This window comes from Heptranchias perlo, unplaced genomic scaffold, assembly GCF_035084215.1.
Source record: "Heptranchias perlo isolate sHepPer1 unplaced genomic scaffold, sHepPer1.hap1 HAP1_SCAFFOLD_49, whole genome shotgun sequence".
Lineage (NCBI taxonomy): Eukaryota > Metazoa > Chordata > Chondrichthyes > Hexanchiformes > Hexanchidae > Heptranchias > Heptranchias perlo.
The window spans coordinates 6462784-6487934 of NW_027139505.1; the positions used below are offsets into that span (position 1 = coordinate 6462784).

General features: G+C 44.7%; 1 protein-coding gene across 1 annotated transcript; it reads left to right on the top strand.

Annotated features, from left to right (window-relative positions):
* The first annotated feature begins 406 nt into the window (after window positions 1-406).
* LOC137313892 (probable G-protein coupled receptor 139) lies at window positions 407-23480 on the top strand. The gene is made up of 2 exons (XM_067979627.1): window positions 407-515; window positions 22588-23480. Exons 1-2 carry the CDS (start codon window positions 407-409, stop codon window positions 23478-23480), a joined length of 1002 nt encoding a protein of 333 aa, XP_067835728.1.
* Window positions 23481-25151: the final 1671 nt, after the last annotated feature.

The following is a 25151-nucleotide window of genomic DNA, read 5'->3' on the forward strand; positions in this document are numbered from 1 at the left end:
CGCAAACTGCAATTAGCTAATCCAGTGAATCTGTGTTGGTGATTTTAGTTGAGCCATAAATGCTGGCCAGGAGAATTGGGAGAATTCCCCGCTATTCTAATTGTACCATTGCATCTTTAATACCCACCTCAACAAACAGATAGATCCTCTTTTATTCATTTTGTTTGCCTCTGGCTAACAAAATAAATTAAGAATAGCATTAGATCCAAACAGGTGTCATATAAAGTTACCAGGAAAAGTAGTAAGCCTGAGGCTTGGGAGCAGTTTAGAATTCACCAAAAAAGGACCCTCCGTGTGAGTGTCCGCAGTAACTTTCATCTTCTCCATCTTTCTCACAGCAAACGTAGTTAAAATTGTGATTCTCTCCCGAGGAAATTGTGGCCTTTCCAAATGTGTCTCCGTCTACATGGTGGCGATGGCAACAGCAGATCTACTGGTGATGACCTTTGACGTTATAGTTTACCGGATGTTCAATTATCGCTTTCCGTATTCATTCATGTCCTACATTGCCGTTTGTAAGTTCATTTCTTACATTAATTTTGCCACCCTGGATATGTCCGTGTGGTTCACAGTCTCGTTCTCATTTGCCCGATTTGTCGCGATCTGCTTTCAAGGGTTTAAAGCGAAGTACTGCACCAAGAGAACGGCTACCGTGGTTATAGTAGCGGCCTCAGTCCTGGATGATTTGAAGGGCGTTCCCATGTTGTTTTCATTTGAACCTGAACGAATAATTAACAATGTGCAGTGGTGTTGCCGGCGAAAGGTGGACGAGTTTACATTACCCTCATGGGCCGCATAAAACTGGTTTCAGGCTCTGTCAATCCCATTGCTCCCCATTAGTTTCATAGTATTGTTTAACTCATTGACCGTGAGACGAATTTTAATGACCAATAGAGCCCGCATGGGACTCCGGGTTCACAGCAGTAAGAATCAGAGTGATCCAGAGATGGAGAACCGAAGGAAATCCATCATTTTACTCTTCACTATATCGGGCAGTTTTATACTCTTGTGGCTGACAGCTATCGTGAGTTTTGCAACCACACGGCTGTCAAACACCGTTGATTACAAAGGTGATTACTCAAACCCTGGATATATCGCGACTGAAAGCGGATATCTGCTCATGTATTTGAGTTCCTGAACAAATACGTGTATTTATGCAGCGACCAAGAGGAAATTCAGAGAAGAACTGAAAGCTCTACTGAAAACTCTCTGGTCACTGATTCTCAAATTGGTTAAAACATGAGAAAAAAATAATCAAACCAAAGATACTTCTCATGTCTAAAGCGGAATTTCAAATCATTGTCTATAATCGGAAAAATGGGAGATGTCGTGCAATGTTACGAAATAAAATAAAATAATGTAAAATAAAACCTGATGAAGGTAACTACAGTTCTACTATCGGGTTCCCCAGGGCAACAGCAGTATCAGCAGGGATCCGGTAGCGGAATTAGAGGAGGTTCCTAAAAGTTCATTAAAAATTAGCTGCCAGAGTGAAGTAATGCTCATTCTCATCTTCTGTCTGTTGCCACGATCGAGTAACTTCCATATCGAAGCACACGAGAACAAAGATCCACTCTTGCAATTTAGTGTGAAAGGGGAACATTCGTGTCAAGTAGGTTCTCATGCAAGACGAGAGATGAAAGCAGGAGGCAAGAGAGTCGGTTTATTGCCTTGAAGTGGGGACACCCACTGTGAGAACATTAAGATGGAATGAGAGCTGCGAACAGACTCGTTGATGTGGAAAGGGCGTCAGAGTTAACGAAGAATCTTCAGAGCTGCTGAGTTCCCAATGAGAGACGGCTGACCAGTTACACCAGAGTATGAGCTGGGCGATAAGGTGTTAGAATAGGGAGAACAGTATCAGGCTGTAGGAAGGGAAAGATCTGATTTGACACTTCCTGTGAATCAAGGATTGTGGGAACTGGAAGGCATCGAGCTGTTGAGAAATGCTGACAGTCACATACTCGTGAGGGCTGTGGTCATAGAATCATTGAATCTTACAGCACAGAAGAAGTCCATTCGGCCCCATTTGCCTGTGCCGGCTTTTTGAAAGTGCTATCTAAATTAGTGCCACAACCCAGCTTCTTCCCCATAACCCTGCAAATTAGTCAATTTCAAGTTCATGCAAGTTGCCTTTTGAAAGTTCCTACGCAACCTGCTTCCACCACCCTTTCAGGTAGTGAATTCCAGATATTAACAACCCTCAGTGTGAAAAAAAATGTCTCCTCATTTCCGCTTTAGGTCTGTTGCCAATTATTTTAAATCAATGACCTTTGGTTACCGAAACATATGCAAGAGGAAACGATTTCTCCCTATTGGATAGATCAAACCCCCTCATTATTTTGAATACCTCAATTCGGTCTCCCCTTAAACATCTCTGTTCAAAGAAGAACAATCCCAGCTTCTCCAATCTATCCACATAACTGAAGTCCCACATTCCTGGCATCATTCTGGTAAAACTCCTCTGTACCCTCTCCAAGGTTTATCCCACCATTAACGTTAGGCTGATTGCCCTGTAGTTATCAGATTGATCACTCTCTCCTTTTTTGAAAAGGGTTTAACATTTGCAATCCTCCAGTCTTCTGGCAACACTCCCATATCCAAGGAGCTGTGAATGTGAAGAGAATGTATTTCCATACACCAGCAAATCACGGTCGATATGTCGTTATGGGTGCATAGGCCGGATAGCTCCATTGGACAGCAGAAGCCTTTTACGTCGAGGGTCCAGCGTTCAAGTCCCTGTTCTGCCGTTGCATTTCTCAATTGCAATCGCATACAATTTATATTTAAATCATCGACATCAAGCGCCAGTCAAAGTCTGCAGCCAAAAAAAAATGTCACTGAGTTGCATTATTATTCACTGCACAACAGCTGACCAGCGGAGTCAGAAAGAGGGGAACTGAACGTCATTCACTCAAAAATAACGTGTTTACCAGTTTAGAAGTTCTGGAAAATCTTTGCCCATGTCCGCTTCCCTCCCCTATTCTTTCATCTTTCATTCTCTGCATTTCTCATTGTATCTGTGATTATTGATTATTTCTCATGGAGATTAAAACGGAGCATTTTAACATTGGCCCTATGGAAATAAGCCTTTGAATAGAAAAGGCAGATCATGAACCGAGTGAACAGGGGTGGGCCTTTCATCCCCTAGAGCCTATTCTACCGTTCAATTAGATCGTGGCTGATCCGTACCTCAACTTCATTCACCCGCCTTTGCTCCATGCCCCTTACCCAACAAAAATCGATCGATCTAGGTCCTGAAATTTGAATTGACCCACTGCCTATTAGTGTAAAAGGGTTATTGATTTCAACCACTCGTTGTGAGAAAAGGTACTTCCTGATTTCGCTCATAAATGCCCTTTATCGTAGTGGGCATATTGAGGAGAAGGGTTCAGATTGGGGAGAAGAGATCAGATTGGTGGAAGGGTTGACCTTGAGCAGAAGTTGTCAGGTTGCATAGAATGGGTCATGATTGAGGCAAAGGGACTAGATTGCGGCGAAGGATTCAGATTGAGGAGAGGGGGTCAGATTTAGGATAAACATAGAGATCGAGGGGAAAAGGACAGATTTGGGAGAGGGGCAGATTGAGGAGAAGGGCTCATTTTAGGGAGAAGGGGTCAGATTGTGTAGAAGGGTTCAGTTTGAGGAGAAGGGGTCAGATGGGGAGAAGATACAATTTGAGAAGAGAATGTAAAATTTGATAGCGGGAAAGACTGAGGAGAGGGGGTGAAAGTGGGGAGAAGTGGTCAGATTGAAGACAAGATGGCAGTTTATGAAACGATCAGCTTGAGGAGCAGTGGACAAATTGAGAAGGAGTCAGATTGAGGGAAAGGGCGAAATTGAGGAGAAGGGTAAGACTGAGGAGAAGGGAAAGATTGAGAAGGGGTAAGATTGAGGATATGGTTCAGTTTGGGATGAAGGGTCCAGTTGAGTTTGGAAGACACTCAGAGAGGTAGATGGTGTTTGGAGTGCGGTACGTTTGAGATGGAATGGCCTGAGAAGAGGTGTTGCATCTGAAGCAATTTTGTGACGTAATGTTTGTTGACAAGGCGGCTGTGAACGTGGTGAAGTGGGTGTAATACCCTTTAACAGCCAGTTAGGGTCGCGTTGTCGTTAGTGCTCCAACGCTCGAATCGTTCAATCCATAAACCATCAGGCTTTTCATGTGAGGCTGTCGGGTTGAAGTCCATGTTCGGGTGTTGCTTTTATGAATTGCAATCACACTCAATATACACCTTAAAGCACTGCCAATAAGCGCCAGTCAGTTTAAGTCTGCCGCCCAAAAATATAAATGTCATTCACCCGCTTTTACTCCATATCCCTTACCGAACAAAAATCGATCGATCTCAGTCCTGACATTTCAATTGACCCACAGCCTATTAGGGAAGAGAGTTACAGATTTCCACTAACTTTCCTCTGAAAAAAAGTGCTTTCTGATTTATCTGAATGGTCAAACTGAGGAGAATGCTTCCGATTGACGATGTTGTGTCAGATTGAGGTGAAGGGTTCAGGTTGAGGAGAAGGTTTGTGCTCAGGTCCGATTGATGTGCAGCCTCGCCAGTTTGTCTCATAAGCCGTTCAGCCCGCCAAACCTGCCATCCCCAGCCCGAAGTGGCAAACCTCCATCAGCAACAATAACGGAAGTGTCGAGCGACCTGATCTGCGTCGAGGAGGGGTCCGGTATTACTACTGGTTTGGGAGTTCAGAATGGAGCTGGACACTGATGCAAACCAGTTAAGGCTCCCATTAGGGATCGTTTCTGGCGTCTCTGCGTGAAAGCACTATCCGAGAGATATTGTGGGTAAATTTAACGTTCTGTCGGGATGTATCAAAGCCGATGGTGAATTTGCTGCCGATTATGCACCCAGCACGAATTTGCTTTCCAATGGAGTCAATTTGGGTGGAAGGGGTCAGATTGGGGAGAAGGGGTCAGATTGAGAAGAGGTCCGATTGAGGAGAAGGAGTCAGGTTGGGGAGATGATGTCAGATTGGGGAGTAGGGTCAGATTGAGATAGGGGTCAGATTGAAGATAAGTGGTCAGATTGAGGAGAAGGGGCGGATTGAGGAAAAGAGGTAAGATTGAGGAGATGGGCTCAGTCTTGCAGCATAGTTCAGATTGAAGAGAAGTGCTCAGTTTGAGGAGAAAGTGCAGATAGAGGAGATGTTGTCCGTTTGGGGAGAAGGGTTCTGATTGTGGAGAACGGGTCTGATTGAGGGAATGGAGTCAGATTAGGAAGAAGGGGGTTATATTGAAGAGAAGGAGTCAGATTGAGGAGTTGAGTGAGAATGAGGAGAAGATGTCAGCTGAGGTTGGAACAGACTCGGGGCAGGTTGATGCCTGTTGGAGTGCAGTGTGTTTGAGAGGAAATGGGCTGAGAAAAGGTGTTCAGCTGAAGCAATTTTATGGCGAGAGGTGTGGTCACAGGTCGGCTTTGAGAATGAAGTGAGGGAAATGTAATTCGCTACCACAACCAGAAAGGGTCGCTGTGTCGTCAAAGACAACGTTTTTACGAGTTTAAAAATGCAGGAAAAAAATTTCCCCCGTCGACTGAGTTATCCGAGCTGGACACATAAATCGACCTGGAACATAAAAGTCTCAGCAATCCTGAATGGCTGTGGCAGGCAATTACATTCCCATCAATAGACATTTACACACGCCGTGTGAACACAGGTCTCTTCCAACATAAATCTGACCCGTTCTCCTCAATCTGACCATTTCTCCCCAATCTGGTCATCCATGAAGATCCAGAGAGTGGTGTTCTGTGGTCCCACACTACAAGAAAGACAGCCAGGCAATGGAAAAATATTGAGAAACAGTGGGGGCGGAGCAAAGGTTTTTGAGAGTATCCATTGGCACAACTGTGTCAGCCAATGTGTGGCACTGTGTCAGGCAATGAGTTTGAAACGGGGCTGGACGTAAGTCAAAACGCATACCAAACTGTCTATTTTGCAATAAACAATATCTACTCAATGAGAAAAAGAGTCAGTTAAACAACGCACTACAACAAACAGTCTACAGAGTCTATTTAGCAAGAGTCTCAACGAACGACAACAAACAGAAATCATGAACGAAATTATCGCAACTTCTCCCAATAAAAGCAGGGTAATTTCTCCAGCATAATACGGTGAGTTCAGGATATTTACAAAATACAAATTGATATTTTTTCCAGTAAAATGCAGTGAGTAGAGGATGGTAACATAATAAAAATTGTTTATTTCTCCAGCAAAATGCAATGAGCAGAAGATAGTTACATGAAACAAATTGGTTATATCTGCAGTAAAATACAGTGAGTGGGGGATAGTTACATAATAAAAATTGGTTGTTTCACCAGCAAAATGCAATGAGTGGGCGAGAGTTACGGAATACAAATTGATTATTTATCCAGTAAAATGCAATGAGTGGAATTAGTTACATAATGCAAATGGATTATTTCTCCAGTAAAATGCAGGAAGTGGGTGATAGTTACATAATACCAATTGGTTATTTCTCCAGTAAAATGCAGGAAGTGGGTGATAGTTACATAATACAAATTGGTTGTATCTCCAGTAAAAATCAATGAATGGGGGAAAGTAACATTATTAAACTTGATTATTTCTCCTGTAAAATGCAGCACGTGGGGGACAGTTGCATAATACAGATTGATTATTTCTCCAGTAAAGTGGAGTGAGTGGAGGATAGTTACATAATACAAATTAATTATTTCTCCACTAAAATGCAGTCAGTGGAGGATGGTTTCATAATACAAATTGATTGTTTCTCCAGTAAAATGCAATGAGTGCAGGATAGTTACACAATACAAATTGATTATATTGCCAGTAATATACAGTGAGTGGGGGATAGTTACATAATACAAATTGATTATTTCTCCAGTAAAATGCAGTGAGTGGTGGATAGTTACTCAATACAAATTGATTATTTCTCCAGAAAAAGGCAGAGAGGAGGATATTTATATTGTACCAATTGATTATTAATGCAGTAAAATGCATGAATTGGGGCCTGGCGACATAATACAAATTGATTCTTTCTCCAGTAAAATGCAGTGAGTGGAGGATCGTTGCACAATACAAACTGACGATGTCTCCTGTAAAATGTAGTGAGTGGGGGATACTTACGTAATATAATTGATTATTTCTCCACTAAAATACTGTGATGGGGGATAGTTACAGAATGAAAATTGATTACTTCACCAGCAAAATGCAGTGAATGGTGGATAGTTACATAATACAAATTGATTGTTTCTCCAGTAAAATGCAGTGAGTCGGCAACAGTTACATAATAAAATTGATGATTTCGCCAGCAAATTGCAATGAGTAGGAGATAATTCCATGGTACAAATTGATTATTCTCCACTAAATTGCAGTGAGTGGAGGATAGTTACATAAAATAAATTGATTATTTCTCCAGCAAAATGCAGTGAGTGGGGGATAGTTACAAAATACAAATGAATTATTTCTCCTGTAAAATGTAGTGAGCGTGCGAGAGTTACATAATAAAAACCGACGATTTCCCTGTAAAATGTAGTGAATGCCGGATAGTTACGTAAGTCAAATTGATTATTTCACCAGCAAAATGCAGGGAGTGGGGGACAGTTACATAATACAAATTGATTATTTCTCCCTTAAAATATGGTGAGTGGCGGAAAGTTACGTTCTAAAAAAATGGTTATTTCTCCTGTAATATGCAGGAAGTGGGGAATAGTTACTTAATACCAATTGACTATTTCTCCAGGAAAATGCAGTGAGTGGGGGATAGGTCCAATTGCTTATATCTCTGGTCACCATTGACCAGAAACTTCACTGGACCTGCCATATAAATGCTGTGGCTACGAGAGCATGTCAGAGGCTGGGTATTCTGCGGCGAGTGACTCACCTCCTGACTCCCCAAAGCCTGTCCACCATCTACAAGGCACAAGTCAGGAGTGTGATGGAGTACTGTCCACTGGCCTGGATGAGTGCAGCTCCAACAACACTCAAGAAGCTCCACACCATCCAAGATAAAGCAGCCTGCTTCTTTGGCACCCCATCCACGACCCAAAACATTCACTCCCTTCACCACCGGCGCACAGTGGCTCCAGTGTGTACCATCCACAGGATGCACTGCAGCAACTCGCCAAGGCTTCATCGACAGCACCTCCCAAACCCGCGACCTCTACCACCTAAAAGGACAAGAGCAGCATGCACATGGGAACAACACCACCTGCACGTTCTCCTCCAAGTCACGCACCATCCTGACTTGGAAATATATCGCCGTTCCTTCATCGTCGCTGGGTCAAAATCCTTGAACTCCCTTCTTAACAGCGCAGTGAGAGAACCGTCACTGCACGGACTGCTGATTTTCAAGAAGGCGGCTCACCACCACCTTCTCAAGGGAAATTAGGGATGGGCAATACATGCGGCCTCGCAAGCGAAGCCGACGTCCCATGAACGAATAAAAACAAATGCAGTGAGTGGGGGATAGTTACATAATACAAAGCGCCTTAAAGGTCTAGAGAAAGGTGGAGAGGGGGTGAGGTTTTGGAATGAAATTTCAGAACTTTATGCCTCGGCAGTTGAAGGCACGGACGCCCGTCGTGGAGTGATTGAACTCAGGAATGGGCAAAAGGCCTGAATTGGAGGAGCGCTGAGATCAGAGGGTTGTAGGGCTGGAGGAGGTTACAAAGATTGGGAGGGGCGATGCCAGCTAGGGATTTGAAAAGAAGGATGAGAATTTTGAAATCGAGACATTGCCGGACCGCGATTCAATACAGATTAGTGAGCACAGGGGTGATGGGTGATTGGAACTTGTTGCGACTTACGATATTGGGCAGCAGAGTTTAGGATGGGCTCAAGTTCATGGATATTGCAAGGTGGGAGGCCGGCTTTCACATTTCGCTGCCTAAATTTTCATCTGCCATGTGTCTGCCCATTTTTCCAGTCTGTCAGTGTCCTCCTGAAGTCGACTACCATGCTCCTCACAAATGTCGCCAGAACTTTCAATCCAAGTATTGCACCGAAAGATTTAACTGCCAGGCTGCAAAACAACTCCCATTACCAAGGCGATGGCACAAGGCGCTGTATATATCTCGAGTCAATCCAGACCTATTCTGACGTAATTCCAGTCATGTACAAATACTTCAATTTTATCGTTACCAGAGTGAATCTATAGAAGAGTGAAGAATCAGTCTCTTTGGCAGTAATCCTGATATTTGTTCAAAAATGAAATGGGATGAAGTCGAACGAAAGTTCTCTTTCGAACATGATATTTCAAATTTTCTCATTTTCGAACTTTCACTGGGATATTTCCAGTTTATGATACAAAAGAATCGTTATTTAAAAATAAACACACCCAAAATCGTTCCTTGTTTTGGTAGTATCCGTTCGATTGTAGATTTTGGGGGAGCGGCAGTCAAAGTAGATCTGCAAAGCTTGGAACGACAGGTGAGCAAGACGGTGCATAATAGGATACAGGCATCAGTCTTTCCGATGAGCTGAAGTGCACAGAGTGTGCAGGATGGGAGGTCGGCCATGTGAGCGTAAAAATAATCTAGTCTAGAGGTGCAAAAGTTCAGGGAACAGTCCATAGTAGACAAGAACGGAGGCGAATGATGTTACTGGATAACGAGTAGGCGGTCTTCAAGATGGACAGTATACGGGGTGGGAAGGTCACCTCGTGGGGAAAAGGTACATTGCGTTAAAAACAGTCTAGTTCAGCCTGATATGGTGGCATAGAGAGGGTTAAATCAGTGGCAAGTGAATGGAGTTTAGTGACGGGGGGCTGAAGGCGATTACAATTGTCTTCCTTACGTTTACCTGGAGGAACTTGCGCTCTTCAAGACTTGATATGTAACAAGCAGCCTGACAACAAAGAGGTCTGGGGTGGGGGGTGATGGGGACCTGGGTTCGAGAGAGGTGGTGAATAGATAGAGCAGGTCGTCGGGGCCGGGGGATGTGGGTTCGAGAGAGTTGGTGAAGGGATAGAGCAGTTGGTGGGAGGAGCGGACTTGGGTTTGAGAGAGGTGATGAAGAGAGAGAGCAGGTAGGGGGGGAGGTGGACGTGAATTTAAGAGAGGTGGAGAAGAGAGAGAGCAGGTGGTGGGGGAGGCGGGGGACGTGGATTTGAGAGAGATGGTGAAGAGATAGAGCAGGTAGTGGGGGGAGGGGACGTGGGTTTGAGTGAGGTGGTGAAGAGATATAGCAGGTGGTGGGTGGCGGGGGACGTGGGTTTGAGTGAGGTGGTGAAGAGATAGCGCAGTTGGTGGGGGAGGGGACGTAGGTTTGAGAGCGGTGGTGACGAGATAGAGAAGGTGGTGGGGGAGGTGACGTGGGTTTGTGAGAGATGGTGAAGTGTTAGAGCAGGTGCTGGGGGGAGGGGACGTGGGTGCGAGAGAGTTGGTGTAGAGATTGAGCAGGTGGTGGGGGAGGGGACGTGGGTTTGAGAGCGGAGGTGAAGAGAGAGCAGCTGGTGGGGGAGGGGACGTGGATTTGAGAGAGGTGGTGAAGGGATAGAGCAGGTGGTTGGTGGAGGGTACGTGGGTGTGAGAGAGGTGCTGATGGGATAGAGCAGGTGGTGGGGGAGGGGACGTGGGTTTGAGAGAGGTGGTGAAGAGTTAGAGCAGGTGGTGGTGGAGGGGACGTGGGTTTGAGAGAGGTGGTGAAGAGATAGAGCAGGTGGCGGTGGAGGGGACGTGGGTTTGAGAGAGGTGGTGAAGAGTTAGAGCAGGTGGTGGGGGAGGGGACGTGGGTTTGAGAGAGGTGGTGAAGAGTTAGAGCAGGTGGTGGTGGAGGGGACGTGGGTTTGAGAGAGGTGGTGAAGAGATAGAGCAGGTGGCGGTGGAGGGGACGTGGGTTTGAGAGAGGTGGTGAAGATATAGAGCAGGTGGTGGAGGAGGCGGGGGACGTGGGTTTGAGTGAGGTGGTGAAGAGATAGAGCAGGTGGTGGGGAGAGGGGACATGGGTTTGAGAGAGGTGGTGAAGAGATAGAGCAGGTGGTGGGTGGAGGGGACGTGGGTGTGAGAGAGGTGCTGATGGGATAGAGCAGGTGGTGGGGGAGGGGATGTGGGTTTGCGTGAGGTGGTGAAGAGATAGAGCAGGTGGTGGGGGAGGGGACGTGGGTTTGAGTGAGGTGGCGAAGTTTTAGAGCAGGTGGTGGGGGAGGGGACGTGGGTCTGAGTGAGGTGTTGAAGAGATAGACAAGGAGGTGGGGGAGGGGGACGTGGGTTTGAGTGAGGTGGCGAAGTGATAGAGGAGGTGGTGGGGGAGGGGACGAGGGTCTGAGTGAGGTGGTGAAGAGATGGAGCAGGTGGTGGGGGAGGGGACGTGGGTTTGAGTGAGGTGGTGAAGAGATGGAGCAGGTGGTGGGGGAGGGGACGTGGGTTTGAGTGAGGAGGTGAAGAGATAGAGCAGGTGGTGGGGGTGGGGATGTGGGTTTGAGTGAGGTGGTGAAGAGATAGAGCACGTGTTCGGGGAGGGGACGTGTGTCTGAGAGAGGTGGTGAAGAGATAGAGGAGGTGGTGGGGGAGGGGACGTGGGTTTGAGTGAGGTGGTGAAGAGATAGAGGAGGTGGTGGGGGAGGGGACGTGGGTCTGAGTGAGGTGGTGAAGAGATAGAGCAGGTGGTGGGGGAGTGGACGTGGGTTTGAGTGAGGTGGTGAAGACATAGAGCAGGAGGTGGGGGAGGGGACGTGGGTCTGAGTGAGGTGGTGAAGAGATAGAGCAGGTGGTGGTTGGAGGGGACGTGGGTCTGAGAGAGGTGGTGAAGAGATAGAGTGGGTGGTCTGGGAGGGGACGTGGGGCTGAGTGAGGTGGTGAAGAGATAGAGGAGGTGGTGGGGGAGGGGACGTGGGTCTGAGTGAGGTGGTGAAGAGATAGATGGGGTGGTCGGGGAGGGGACGTGGGTCTGAGTGAGGTGGTGAAGAGATAGAGGGGGTGGTAGGGGAGGGGACGTGGGTCTGAGTGAGGTGGTGAAGAAATAGAGGAGGTGGTGGGGGAGGGGACGTGGGTTTGAGTGAGGTGGTGATGAGATAGAGCAGGTGGTGGGGGGAGGGGACGTGGGTCTGAGTGAGGTGGTGAAGAGATAGAGCAGGTGGTGGGGGGAGGTGACGTGGGTCTGAGTGAGGTGGTGAAGAGACGGAGCAGGTGGTGGGGGGAGGCGACGTGGGTCTGAGTGAGGTGGTGAAGAGATAGAGCAGGTGGTGGGGGGAGGGGACGTGGGTCTGAGTGAGGTGGTGAAGAGATGGAGCAGGTGGTGGGGGAGGGGACGTGGGTCTGAGTGAGGTGGTGAAGAGATAGAGCAGGTGGTGGGGGGAGGGGACGTGGGTCTGAGTGAGGTGGTGAAGAGATAGTGCAGGTGGTGGGAGGGGACGTGGGTCTGAGAGAGGTGGTGAAGAGATGGAGCACGGTGTTATTAGAGTAAATGTGGAAGGTAACCCTATGTGATTGGATGATACCACCTTGTTGAAGCGTGTAAATTTGTAAGGGACAAGTTGAGATCGCCGAGGGAGTCCAGAGATAAAGAAGTGCAGTCATTGCAAATGATGGTCAGGCTATGTAAGGGTAGAATCAAGCAAGGGAATTTCCACCGAACTGAGGAGCGGTGTTGCAAGAATGTGCTGTGCTCGACCATGCCTAAGGTCGCAATGAACTTAAGGAGGATGAGGAGCGAGAGTGCCTTATGATCATAGTAACTGAGGGTATGGAACTGGAGAGAGTCAGTGTTTGATGAGGTGGAACCGTTTGATGAGGAGCGAAAGTGCATTATGGTCACAGTAACTGAGGGGATGGAACGGGAGAGAGTCAGTGTTTGATGAGAGGAAACCGTTTACCAAGATAATGATGTTGGAGTACGAGTCATCATCAACAGGTTTAGTGTGGCGCCTCCATTAGTAATGTTAAAGCGGGGTCAACATCATTAATGTTAGAGTAGAATCACCACCTGTATAGTTAGAACAGGATCACCACCAGAAATGTAAAGAGTAGGGATGGACCAGTAATGTTGGAGAATACTCACTACAATTAATGTTAGAGTGCGGCCACCCCATATAATGTTCGAGTAAGTTTATGGTCAGTGATATTACAGTCGTGCCAACAGCAGTAATGATAGAGTAGAGACACCACCAGTCATATTGCAGCAGAGTCAATACCTGACTGGTAGCAGTAAGTATGATTTTGTATTGAGTGCTTGAAACGTTGTTAACATGTCACTGAACTAGAAATATTCAGCAGCAAGAACCTAACTCAATGTTCATGAGAGGTGTTTACTTCAGGGATCCTGGATCACGCCCAAGCGAATTACATCTGAGATTACTTTCTGTTCATTAATTTTAATGCATGGAGTTTCGTGGACTCGGGTGCATTATTTCCCAATTGGCGATCCTGAGTGCACTGAAGCGGAAAATCTGACCTTCTTTGTTAATTGACTGTAACTAATGCTATTATTTTGTTACTTGGTTTTCTCACTGGGGCACTGATTGTATATAAAAGGAGAGCATTTACAGATCTCAGATGCACTCCAGTTGGAACCAGAAAGTGTAGTCAGAATTGACCAGCTCTTCTGAAAATGGTACAACCAATAATTCTACAACTAAAGGATATTTACTACCCTGTTCTCGCAATCTTTGGTGTTCCCGGTAAGTCAGTCTTTCTGGTTACTTAATAGTTGTGGAATATCTCCCCATGTTGGTGCTTGTTAGAAAATGCATCAGCTAATGATAATATCTTATTGAAGAGTTGTTCATTCTGTGAAATAACTTTATTATTACCAGCCGTAATCCTACCGATTTGCATCGTTAGCCAGTCGCTCTTCTGGTGAGAAAATCGTGAGCACTGGGCTTTCAACATTCTATGCCTATACAGTGGGACAAATTCTCACAGCCCCGAACCCTGCAGTACGCAGCTCATTAAAGATAGTGGGGTAGAGTTACTTCTTGTTTCCATTAGTTTTGCGTGCAGATTCCAGTGTAATTGGCGTAACCTGCGCAAAAGATCGAGGAATTTTAAACATAAGTGAGTGATGGCCAAAACCACTTGCATTTATATTTTCCAAGATCTTTTCCTGTGGTTTGAGATTTAATTCACCCGTATCAGGCCCCTACCACAAAACTGGCCATGCGGCCAGATCGAAATTGTGAGATTCCTCGGATTGCTCTGTTTGGGGAATGGTCACCAAACTGCAATTATTTTCTTAGGCGCACAGGCACCAGTAGACACTTTAAAAAAAATGTAAATCAAAAATATGTATTTTACGAAGAAACTGACTAGTGTACAGCAATGAAACCAGTAAATGTTCAGTGCAATATTTTAAAGTCCTTTTTAATGATTTTAAATCAGGCTCAGGAATGGAGACTGGTATAAAAAATGATTATATTTGGTGATAAAGCCATTTTCAGCTGCATCAATATAACTGCACGAGGTTGCCTCTCTTAAAAACAATAAGGAATAATTCTTAATGGAAAAAAGAAACGATTATGTTTCATTACGCTGTCCAATTACGCTGTTTAGTGGAACATTTTACGTTTGTCGTTATTCAAATGAATTTTATTGGTAACTTGAACTGGAACATAATCAGCGCAATTTCGGGCTCATTTTGGGCACAATTTCCCGCTTGCTTGGGATCCAACAGGTGCCGCTGTCCTACCGTGCAGCGCCCTCTGGAGGATAATGGAGTATATTACCCTTGTAACTGCCAGGGCTTCACGCACCGCCGAGGCAGATTGTCAGAGGCAAATTGAGCCCGGTGTAATGTTCCACCCAAGCGTTCCTGGAAGCCCAAAGACCAAGAATTAGCCAAATATACTTTTAGATTTATTGTGTCTCCATTGCCTGGTGTAGTGAGGAGAACGGGAGAACTTCTCCCGAATCCTAAGAGGAGAGTGAGATCTCAGAAAGTGAACAGGCTTTGATGTAAATTCGAAATAATTATTGGAAGTTCATGGATCCAAACTGAAATTGCAGCGGAGAAAAAAAAATCAATTTCGGCCCTTTCCACTAAGCGGTAGATGTTCCTCTTTATTGCTTGGACATTAAGCAGCATAGAGGGGTGGACATTCATCATGGCCTAAATTGGGCGCAGAGAGGAAAATCGGACATGAAGGGTTGCAGGCCAGTTGCAACACCTGTCCAGGTGGGTTCTGTTACCCGTGCGATTGTCCCCCCAATGAAACTAAAAGAAACAAACATAATGAAACTTATGTAAAAGTTTGACCCGTTTTTTCCACTGGGCCGCAGTTGGACGTTGTTAGTTAATTCCTCCCATTATTGTCGGAACTATGGGTTGTTAATCCTTCAACAATATCTTAGCTTGATTCTAGCCTGAGTGATTATAAAATAACACATTTTATAGATTGAATTAGAACAGAGTTGCATTGCAGCTTTCTTCAACATTACATCCAACAGTATTATAGCTGCACTACGACAGTCTACAGATTATATTAAATAACAAGCAATCACACAAACTGATCTGTCCGAGAATCCAGGGTCATCAGACTTTTCCTTCGTCGACTGCCTGTAGCATTGGAGTTCCAACCGTCCCCTCTTGAGAAATCTATCTTTTGTTGGGAAGCATGTCCCATTTAATACTATTCGGCTGCGTTGTTCTGCACGTATGCACCTCTGTCCTTATCTCCTGTTTATCAATCATCCCGTTGTGCTGACTCTCAGAAACCAGCGAGGATTGTTTATAATGTGTGCTGCATAAATAGTTTGTTCCACGTCAACCTTGAACATGACTCCTGTGATGTTTATTGTTTACATAGCCTTTCACTGTTATCAGGTCTTCTTGTGTGATTTATTTTGCAACCACATGTCTTGTTTTAAAGTAATCCAACTTCTGGCGTTATCGCATCTAGAACCGTGGTATCCCTTGACGTTTGAATGTTTACTTCTGAAGATTCAGGAAAGATTTTTTTCTTTTACAAACTTTCTTTGTTTGCACACACAGAGGCATGACATCCCCCGTCACCTTCTGTTGACACCCGCTCTCTTATTAAAATGCTTCCGAGCTTTATGCGAACGATGCGAGATGGGATACTGACAATGCTTGTTTCAAACCATATTCTTAAAGACCTTTTCAAAGGACAACTTAGAAAATTGGCAGGTGGAATAGTCGTGAGCAACTTTCTAGTTTCAGTTTTCAACGACAGATCGCAATATGTAATTTCGATATGAGAGAGAATTACTTTGTTGCGTTTCAAGATTTAATGGATTATAGAACAATCCAAGCTTTCCCTTTATCTGCATATTCATTCATAACTGCACGGTTCTTGCGAAGTACTTTGGCTTGGCACGGTACTTGCCGCTAACATTTAATAGTGGTCACAATCCGGTGTCAGAACTGAATCCAACACAGATAGAAAGGGGAGTGAGATTCTCTTGAGCAGGAGGTTTCATTTTATTTCGAATCCATTCAGACTTTGAACACGATTCAAATCCCAATTTTTTCATGTTCAGAAACCGTCCCTGCTTGCAAGGACCCTAAGTTTCAGGAGATATCATTCCTTTGCATTTAAGCGTTAAATGTTTGGCAAAATAGAAAAGTCCTGGAGGAGAAGCAGAGAAGGTAAGCTCCTGACCGACTTTCTGCCTATTTAAGTTAATATCGCCGATATGGAGCCAGCAGTGTTAACTGAGCGGGTCCCTTCCCGCCTGATCATCCGAGAGAGACGACCCATTCCATGGTTTATGGAGCCAATATTACTGGTATGTGTCCCTCCCCGCCAGATCGTCATACAGTCCACCCATTCCATGTTTTAAGGGTGATGTGGAGATGCCGGTGATGAACTGGGGTGGACAAATGTAAGGAATCTTACAACACCAGGTAATAGTCCAACAATTTTATTTTAAAATCACAAGCTTTCGGAGATTATTCATCTGACGAAGGGGATAATCTCCGAAAGCTTGTGATATTAAAATAAAATTGTTGGACTATAACCTGGTGTTGTAAGATTCCTTACATATGTTTTAATGGGACAGCAGTGTGACTGGTGTGGGCAATTCAAGTGAGAAGCTCACACACAAAGTCCACCCATTCCATGGTTTATTGAGCCAGTGTTATTGTGTGGGCCCCTCCACGCCTGAACTTAACACAGGGGAGTCCACCTAGTTCATGGTTTATGGAGGTTAACTGAAAAAGAAAATGAGAGGGGCAAAGAGGGTTTATGAGAATCGACTAGCGGCTAACATCAAAGGGAACACAAAATCTTCACTAAAGAAGAGGATGCTGTCAATGTCACAGTAAAGGAGGAGGTAGAAGAGAAATTCAATAGGATAATCATAGATTGAGAGTAGGTATTAAAATGTTGGCAGCCCTCAAAGTAGAAAAGTCACTCGGTCGGGCTAGGATGCATCCTCGTTTGCTGAGGGAAGTAAGGGTGGAAATTGCAGAGGCTCAGGCCACAATGTTCCAATCCTCTTTAGATATGAGAGTGGTGCCAGAGGACTGGAGGATTGCAAATGTTACACCCTTGTTCAAAAAATGGGAGATGAATAATCCCAGCAATTACAGGCCAGCCAGCCTAACGTCGCTGGTGTGGACACTTTTAGAGAGAATAAGCCGGGACAAAGTTAAATGGAACTTAGTAAACATATGGGTCAATAAAATAGAGCCAGCAAGGATTTGTTAAAGGCAAATCATGTTTGACTCACATGTTTGAGTTCTTCGATGAAGTAACGGAGAAGGTTTATGAATGTAGTGCGGACGATGTTGTGATATGGACTTTCAAAAGACGTTTGATAAAGTACCAAATAATAGAATTGTTAGCAAAATTGAAACCCATGGGGTGAAAGGGACAGTTGCTGCGAAATTCCCTGCAGTTCAGATGAATGAGAGATGATCTGATTGAAATGTATTACATTTTTACAGGGCTCGACAGGGTCGAAGCTGATAGTTTGCTTCCCCTGGCGGGAGAGACGAGAACTAGGGGTCTTAGTATCAGGATCAGGGGTCGACCAGTTATCACAGCACCATTTGATCATAGAATCGTTAAAAGTAGAAAAACCCCATTTGGCCCATCGAGCCCATGCCGGATCTTGGTACGAGCATTCCAGATAGTCCCATTCCCACGGTCTTTGCGATGAGACCTTCAATTTTTTTCCTTTCATGTAATTAACCAATTCCTTTTTGAAAGCCACGATTGAATCTGCTTCCACAGCCATTTCTGACAGTGCATTACAGATCATAACTACGCACTGCCTAAAAAAAGTTTTTCCTCATATCGTCTTTGATTCTTTTGCCAATCACCTTAATACTGTGCACTCTATTTCTCGACCCTTTCGACAATGTGAACAGTTTGCCTTTATTTACTTTATCTGAACGTTTCATGATTTTGAACACTTCCAGCAAATCTCCTCCCAACTTTCTGTACTCTAAGGAAAACAACTCAAGCTTCTCCTGTCTATCTGCACAACTGAAGTCCCTCATCGCTGGAACCATTCTAGTAAACATTTTCTGCATCCTCTCGAAGGTCTTCACATCGTATAATGCGGTGCCCAAAATTGGAGCCCATACTCCAGTTGTGGCTGAACCAGTTTTGTTTTGTAGATGTTCAAAATAACTTCCTTGCTTTTGCACTCTATGCCTGTATTTATTACGCCCAGGATCCCGTATGCGTTTTTAAGCGCTTTCTCAAACTCTTCTGCCACCTTCAAAGATTTGTGCATATATGCCGACAGGTCTCTCTGTTCCTGCAACCCCTTTAGGTTTGTACCATTTAGTTTATATTGTCTCTGTAGGGCTGAGATGAGGAAAAACTTCTTCACTCAGAGAGTTGTAAATCCTTTGAATTCTCTCGTCCAGACGGCTGTTGATGCTCAGTCGGTGAGTATAATTAAACCTGAATTCGATAGTTTTTTTCACCAAGCCAATCAAGGGATATGGGGATATGGTGGGAAAGTGGAATTCAGATCGAAGATATATTGAATGGTGGTGCAGTTTCGAGTGGCTGTGTGGCCCACTTCTGCTCTTATGTTCTTATGTAAAAATGAGCGTTTGCAATATAAAGTAAATTGGACAATTTAAAAAGAGATGCAACACCAGAGACCTGGGGGTGTAGATACGCAAGCCTTTGAAGTTGGATGGACAAGTTGAGAAGGCTGTTAAAACGGCATACGGGTTCCTCGGTTTTAAAAATAGAGGCAAGGAGAAAAGCAAGGAAGTCGTCCTGAACAGTTATCGAAGACTGGTTAGACCCCAGCTATAATGCTGTTTCCAATTCTGGACACCAAACTTTAGAAAGGATATCAAGGCCTCATATAGGTTGTAGAGGAGATTTACGAGAATGGTACAGCAACAACTTGCATTTCTATAGCGCCTTAAACCTACAAACACGTACCATGTTGCTTCACAAGAGCGTTATCGAACAAAATTTTACACAGAGCCATATGAGGAGAAATTAGGATAGCTGACCAAAAGCTTGGACAAAGAGGTAGGTTATGAGAGGCGTCTTAATGGAGGAGAGTGAGGTTGAGAGGCGGAGTGGTTCAAGGGTGGAATTGCAGAGCTGAGGACATAGGCAGCTGAAGGCACAGCCACCAATGCTGGAGCGATTAAAACCGGGGATACGCACGAGGCCAAAATTTGAGGAGCCCAGAGATCTGAGAGGATTGTAGGGTTGGACGAGTTCACAGAGATAAGGAGGAGTGAGGCCACAAATGGATTTGAAAACAAGGATGAGATTTTTAAGATCGAGGCGTTGCCGGACCGGGAGCCAATGTAGTTCAGCGAGCACAGGGGGCTGATGGGTGAATGGTACTTGGTGCGAGTTAGGATAAGGACAGCAGTGTTTTGGTTTAACTCAAGCTTATGGTGAGTGGAAGATGGGAGGCCGACGTGGAGAGCATTGAAATAGTGAAGTCTACGTTTAACAAATGAATGGATGAGGTTTTCAGCAGCAGATGTGCTGAGGTAATGGTGGAGGCGTACGATGTTGCGGACATGGAAGTAGGCGGTCTTTAGATTGGATGATAGACTTCAGTTACGCGGTTGCCCCGAGCTCCCGTCCCCTCCGAAAACTCCCAGCGGGACAGAGAATTTTACATTTTCCCTGTTGAATGCTTTCTTTCTTTTTAAAAGTTCTTATCAACATTACTGATCAAAGCAGCCCGTGTACATCAACGTAAGTATCATCACAGCTCAACATGGAAAACATGTTGTGAAATGAACCTGTGAGTATCCCCGTGTAATTCCACTTGTCAATCTTTCAGTGAAATGTACCTTTGAGTGTCCCCGTGTAATTCCTCTTCTCCCTCTTTCAGTGAAATGTACCTGTGAGTATCCCCGTGTAATTCCTCTTCTCCCTCTTTCAGTGAAATGTACCTGTGCGTGTCCCCGTGTAATTCCTCTTCTCCCTCTTTCAGTGAAATTTACCTGTGAGTATCCCCGTGTAATTCCTCTTCTCCCTCTTTCAGTGAAATGTACCTGTGAGTGTCCCCGTGTAATTCCTCTTATCTCTCTTTCAGTGAAATGTACCTGTGAGTATCCCCGTGTAATTCCTCTTCTCTCTCTTTCAGGGAAATGTACCAATGAGTGTCCCCGTGTAATTCCTCTCCTCTCTCTTTCAGTGAAACGTACCGGTGATTGTCCCCGTGTAATTCCTCTTCTCTCTCTTTCAAAGAAATGTACCTGTGAGTGTCCCCGTGTAATTCCTCTCCTCTCCCTTTCAGTGAAATGTACCTTTGGGTGTCCCCGTGTAATTCCTCTTCTCCCTCTTTCAAAGAAATGTACCTGTGAGTGTCCCCGTGTAATTCCTCTCCTATCTCTTTCAGTGAAATGTACCTGTGGGTGTCCCCGTGTAATTCATCTTCTCCCTCTTTCAGTGAAATGTACCTGTGAGTGTCCCCGTATAATTCCTCTTCTCCCTCTTTCTGGGAAATATACCTGTGAGTGTCCCCGTGTAATTCCTCTTCTCTCTCTTTCAGTGACATGTACCTGTGATTGAACCCGTGTAATTCCTCTCCTCCCCTAAGGTCTTCACATCGTATAATGCGGTGCCCAGAATTGGAGAACATACTCCAGTTGTGGCTGAACCAGTTTTGTTTTGTAGATGTTCAAAATAACTTCCTTCCTTTTGCACTCTATGCCTGTATTTATAACGCCCAGAATCCCGTATGCATTATTAAGCGCTTTCTCAAACTCTTCTGCCACCTTCAAAGATTTGTGCACAAATGCCACCAGGTCTCTCTGTTCCTGCAACCTCTTTCGGTTTGTACCATTTAGTTTATATTGTCTCTGGAGGGCTGAGATGAGGAAAAACGTCTTCACTCAGAGAGTTGTAAATCCTTTGAATTCTCTCCTCCAGAGGGCTTATGATGCTCAGTCGGGAAGTATATTTAAACCTGAATTCGATAGCTTTTTATCACCAAGGCAATCAAGGGATATGAGGATATGGTGGGAAAGTGGAATTCAGATTGACGATCAGCCATGCTCTTTTTGAATGGTGGTGCAGGCTCGAGTGGCTGTGTGGCCCACTCCTGCTCTTATGTTCTTATGTAAAAATGAGCGAAGGCAATATAAAGTAAATTGTACAATTTTTCAAGAGATGCAACACCAGAGACCTGGGGGTGTACATACGCAAGCCTTTGAAGTTGGATGGACAGGTTGAGAAGGCTGTTCAAAAGGCATACGTGTTACTCGGTTTTACAAATAGAGGCAAGGTGAAAAGGAAGGAAGTCGTGCTGAACAGTGAGAAAAGACAAGTTAGGGCCCAGCTAGACTGCTGTGTCCAATTCTGGACACCAAACTTTAGAAAGGATGTCAAGGCCTCAGAGAGGTTGTAGAGGAGATTTACAGGAACGGAACAGCAACAACGTGCATTTACATAGCGCCTTTAACGTCCAAACACTTACCAAGGTGCTTCACAAGAGCGTTATCGAAAGAAATTTGACAGAGCCATACAAGGAGAAATTAGGATAGCTGAGCAAAAGCTTGGACAACGAGGTAGGTTATGAGAGGCGTCTTAATGGAGGAGAGTGAGGTTGAGAGGTGGAGTGGTTTATGGATGGAATTGCAGAGCTTCGGACATAGGCAGCTGAAGGCACAGCCACCAATGGTGGAGCGATTTAAAACGGGGATGCGCACGAGGTCAGAATTGGAGGAGCAGCAGATGAGCTGAGGTAGGGATGGAGGCGGACGATGTTGCGGACATGGAAGTAGGTGGTCTTTCGATAGGATAATAGACATCAGTTCCGTGGTTGCCCCGAACTCCCGTCCCCTCCGAAAACTCCCAGCGGGACAGAGAAATTTACATTTTCCCTGTTGAATGCTTTCTTTCTTCTTAAACGTTCTTTTCAACACTCACTGATCAAAGCATCCCGTGTACATCAACGTAAGTAACATCACAGCTCAACATGGAAAACATGCTGTGAAATGTACCTGTGAGTGTTCCCGTGTAATTCCTCTTCTCCCTCTTTCAGTGAAATGTACCCTTGAGTGCCCCCGTGTAATTCCTTTTCTCCCTCTTTCAGTGAAATGTACCTGTGAGTGTCCCCGTGTAATTCATATTCTCTCTCTTTCAGTGAAATGTACCTGTGAGTGTCCCCGTGTAATTCCTCTTCTCCCTCTTTCAAATAAATGTACCTGTGAGTGTCCCCGTGTAATTCCTCTTCTCTCTCTTTCTTTCAGCAAACTTAGTGTCCATTGTGATTCTTTCCCGAGGAAATTGCAGCCTCTCCAAATGTATCTCTGTCTACATGGTGTCCATGGCAACAGCAGATCTACTGGTCATCATCTTCAATGTGATAGTGTCTCACATTCTCAATTATCAATTTCCAAATTCATTCCTGTCCTTCACTTCCGTTTGTAAGTTCACTCAATACATGAATTCTGCTACCCTGGAAACATCGGTCTGGTTCACAGTCTTGTTTACATTTGACCGATTTGTAGTGATCTGCTGGGAGAGGCTCAAAACAAAATATTGCACCAAGAGAACTGCGAGCGCGGTGATAATAACCGTCTCTGTCCTGATCTGTTTGAAGAATATTCCCATTTCGTTTTCATATGAACCTGAACGAATAATTAACAATGAGCTGTGGGGTTGTCTGATGACTGTGGACTTTCTTACATTACCCGCGTGGGCCGTATACAATTTGATCCGCAGTATCACAGTCCCATGGCTTCCCTTCATGTTAATGGCACTACTTAATTCTTTGACAGTCAGACGTATTTTATTGGCCAGTAGAGCCCGCAGGGCGATCCGGGGTAAGGACAGTGAGAATCAGGCTGATTCAGAGATGGAGAACCGAAGAAAATCCATCATTTTACTCTTCACTATATCGGGCAGTTTTATACTCTTGTGGACCACAGCTGCTGTGACTTTTTTAACTACCAGGGTGATAACCACCGTTTATTATCATGGCGACTACACCAGCCCTGCATATATCGCCACTGAAACTGGACTAATGCTCATGTATTTGAGTTCCTGTACAAACACCTGTATTTATGCAGCTACCCAGAGGAAATTCAGAGAAGAGCTGAAGATTATGGTGAACTATCCATGGACACTAATTCTGAGATAATTTAAACAATGAAAAGGCATTAAATCAAACGAAAGCTTCCTTTTATAATCTGAGCTCAATTTCAGCCCCTCTTGCAGCTGAGAGGGGACATTTTTCTCGATATAACAAAATGGGATTGCTCTTGTGAAAGCGAACAGATATCAGGAAACACTTCTTCTGCTTTGTAGTGGTCATTTGATGTCTGCTTTTCCCCGCTTTTTATTTCTCGCTTCTTTCCTTGAGTGAATTTAACCTGTTCCTGGTAAATCAGCACCTTTCGAGGTGAAGAGTGAAAGCGGATAGTCATGATTGAGCTTCAGCAATGGAGTAGAACATGTGGGCGTCATCGTTAACTGCCTGACACCGCAGGTACTGGGATAAGACGCGTCAGTTTAAGACATAAATAAAACTTCTATTCGAAACAATCAGGAGTCTTTCAACCGTGGTTATTTGTAATTCTTCTGCAATTTCGGTGTGAGTGTTGCAGGCGCTTCTTTACCCATAGACATCGACCCCCATTGTCTCCTGGTCCAATCGAACGGGGCTCTTGTCTCCTCATGTTTCTTCGAATTTCATCGAGTTATATCGAGTCCCCAGCACTGAAACAGGCCATTCGGCCCAACTTGTCAATGTCGGCGTTTATGTCCCACACGAGCCTCGTCCCTCCCTAATTGATCTAACCCTATCAGCATGCTTCTTGTGGTAGCGCGTTCCACATTCTCAGCACTCTTTTGCTAAGGAAGCATCCCCTGAATTCCCTATTGGGTTTATTAGTGACTATTTTATATATATGACTAGATTTCGACTCCCCACAAGTGGAAACATTTTCTCTACGTTTACCCTTTCAAACCTTTCATTATCTTAAAGACCTCTATCAGGTCGTTCCCCATCCTTGTCTTTACTCGAGAAAAGAGCCTCAACCCGTTCAGCCTTTCCTGATAAGGACATCCTCCCAGATCTCGTCTCATCCTTTTGAATCTTTTCTGCATCTTCTAAATGCCTCTGCATACATTGTTTTGATAATATGGAGACCAGAAAAGTGCAAAATGCTTCAAGTGCGGTCCAACAAAGATTCTGTACAAGTTTAGTATAACTTCTCTGCTTTTCAATTCTAACCCTCCAGGATTGATCCCCAGTACTCGGTTTGGCCTTCTTCATGGCCTTATTAACCTGTTTCGCTATTTTACTGATTCATTTGTCTGACAGTTCCATCCCTTTGCTTCTCTAACCAATTCAGACCCTTATTATCCAAGCAGAATGTGCCTTCTTTATTCTTCCTACCAAAATGCACCACCTCACATTATCTATATTCAAATTCATTTACCAATGGCATGCCCATTCTACAATTATATTAATTTCATCTTGCATTTTGACACATTCTTCCCTTGTATTAACTACACCCCGGAATTTGATGTCATCCACAAATTTTGAAATTGTCCTTCAAATCGTTGCAAACAACAATGATCCCCGCACCGATCCCTCTGGAACACCACTTCCCATCATTTGCCTGTCTGAATAGTTACCCTTAACATCTATTCTCTGCTTTCTGTTTTGCAGCCTGCTTGCTATCCATTCTGCTACCTGTCCCCGGACACCACATGCCCTGACAATAATACCACATAAGGCCATGTGGTACAATATCGACGGCCTATTCAAAATCCAAATATATGACATCTATTGCATTACCCTTGT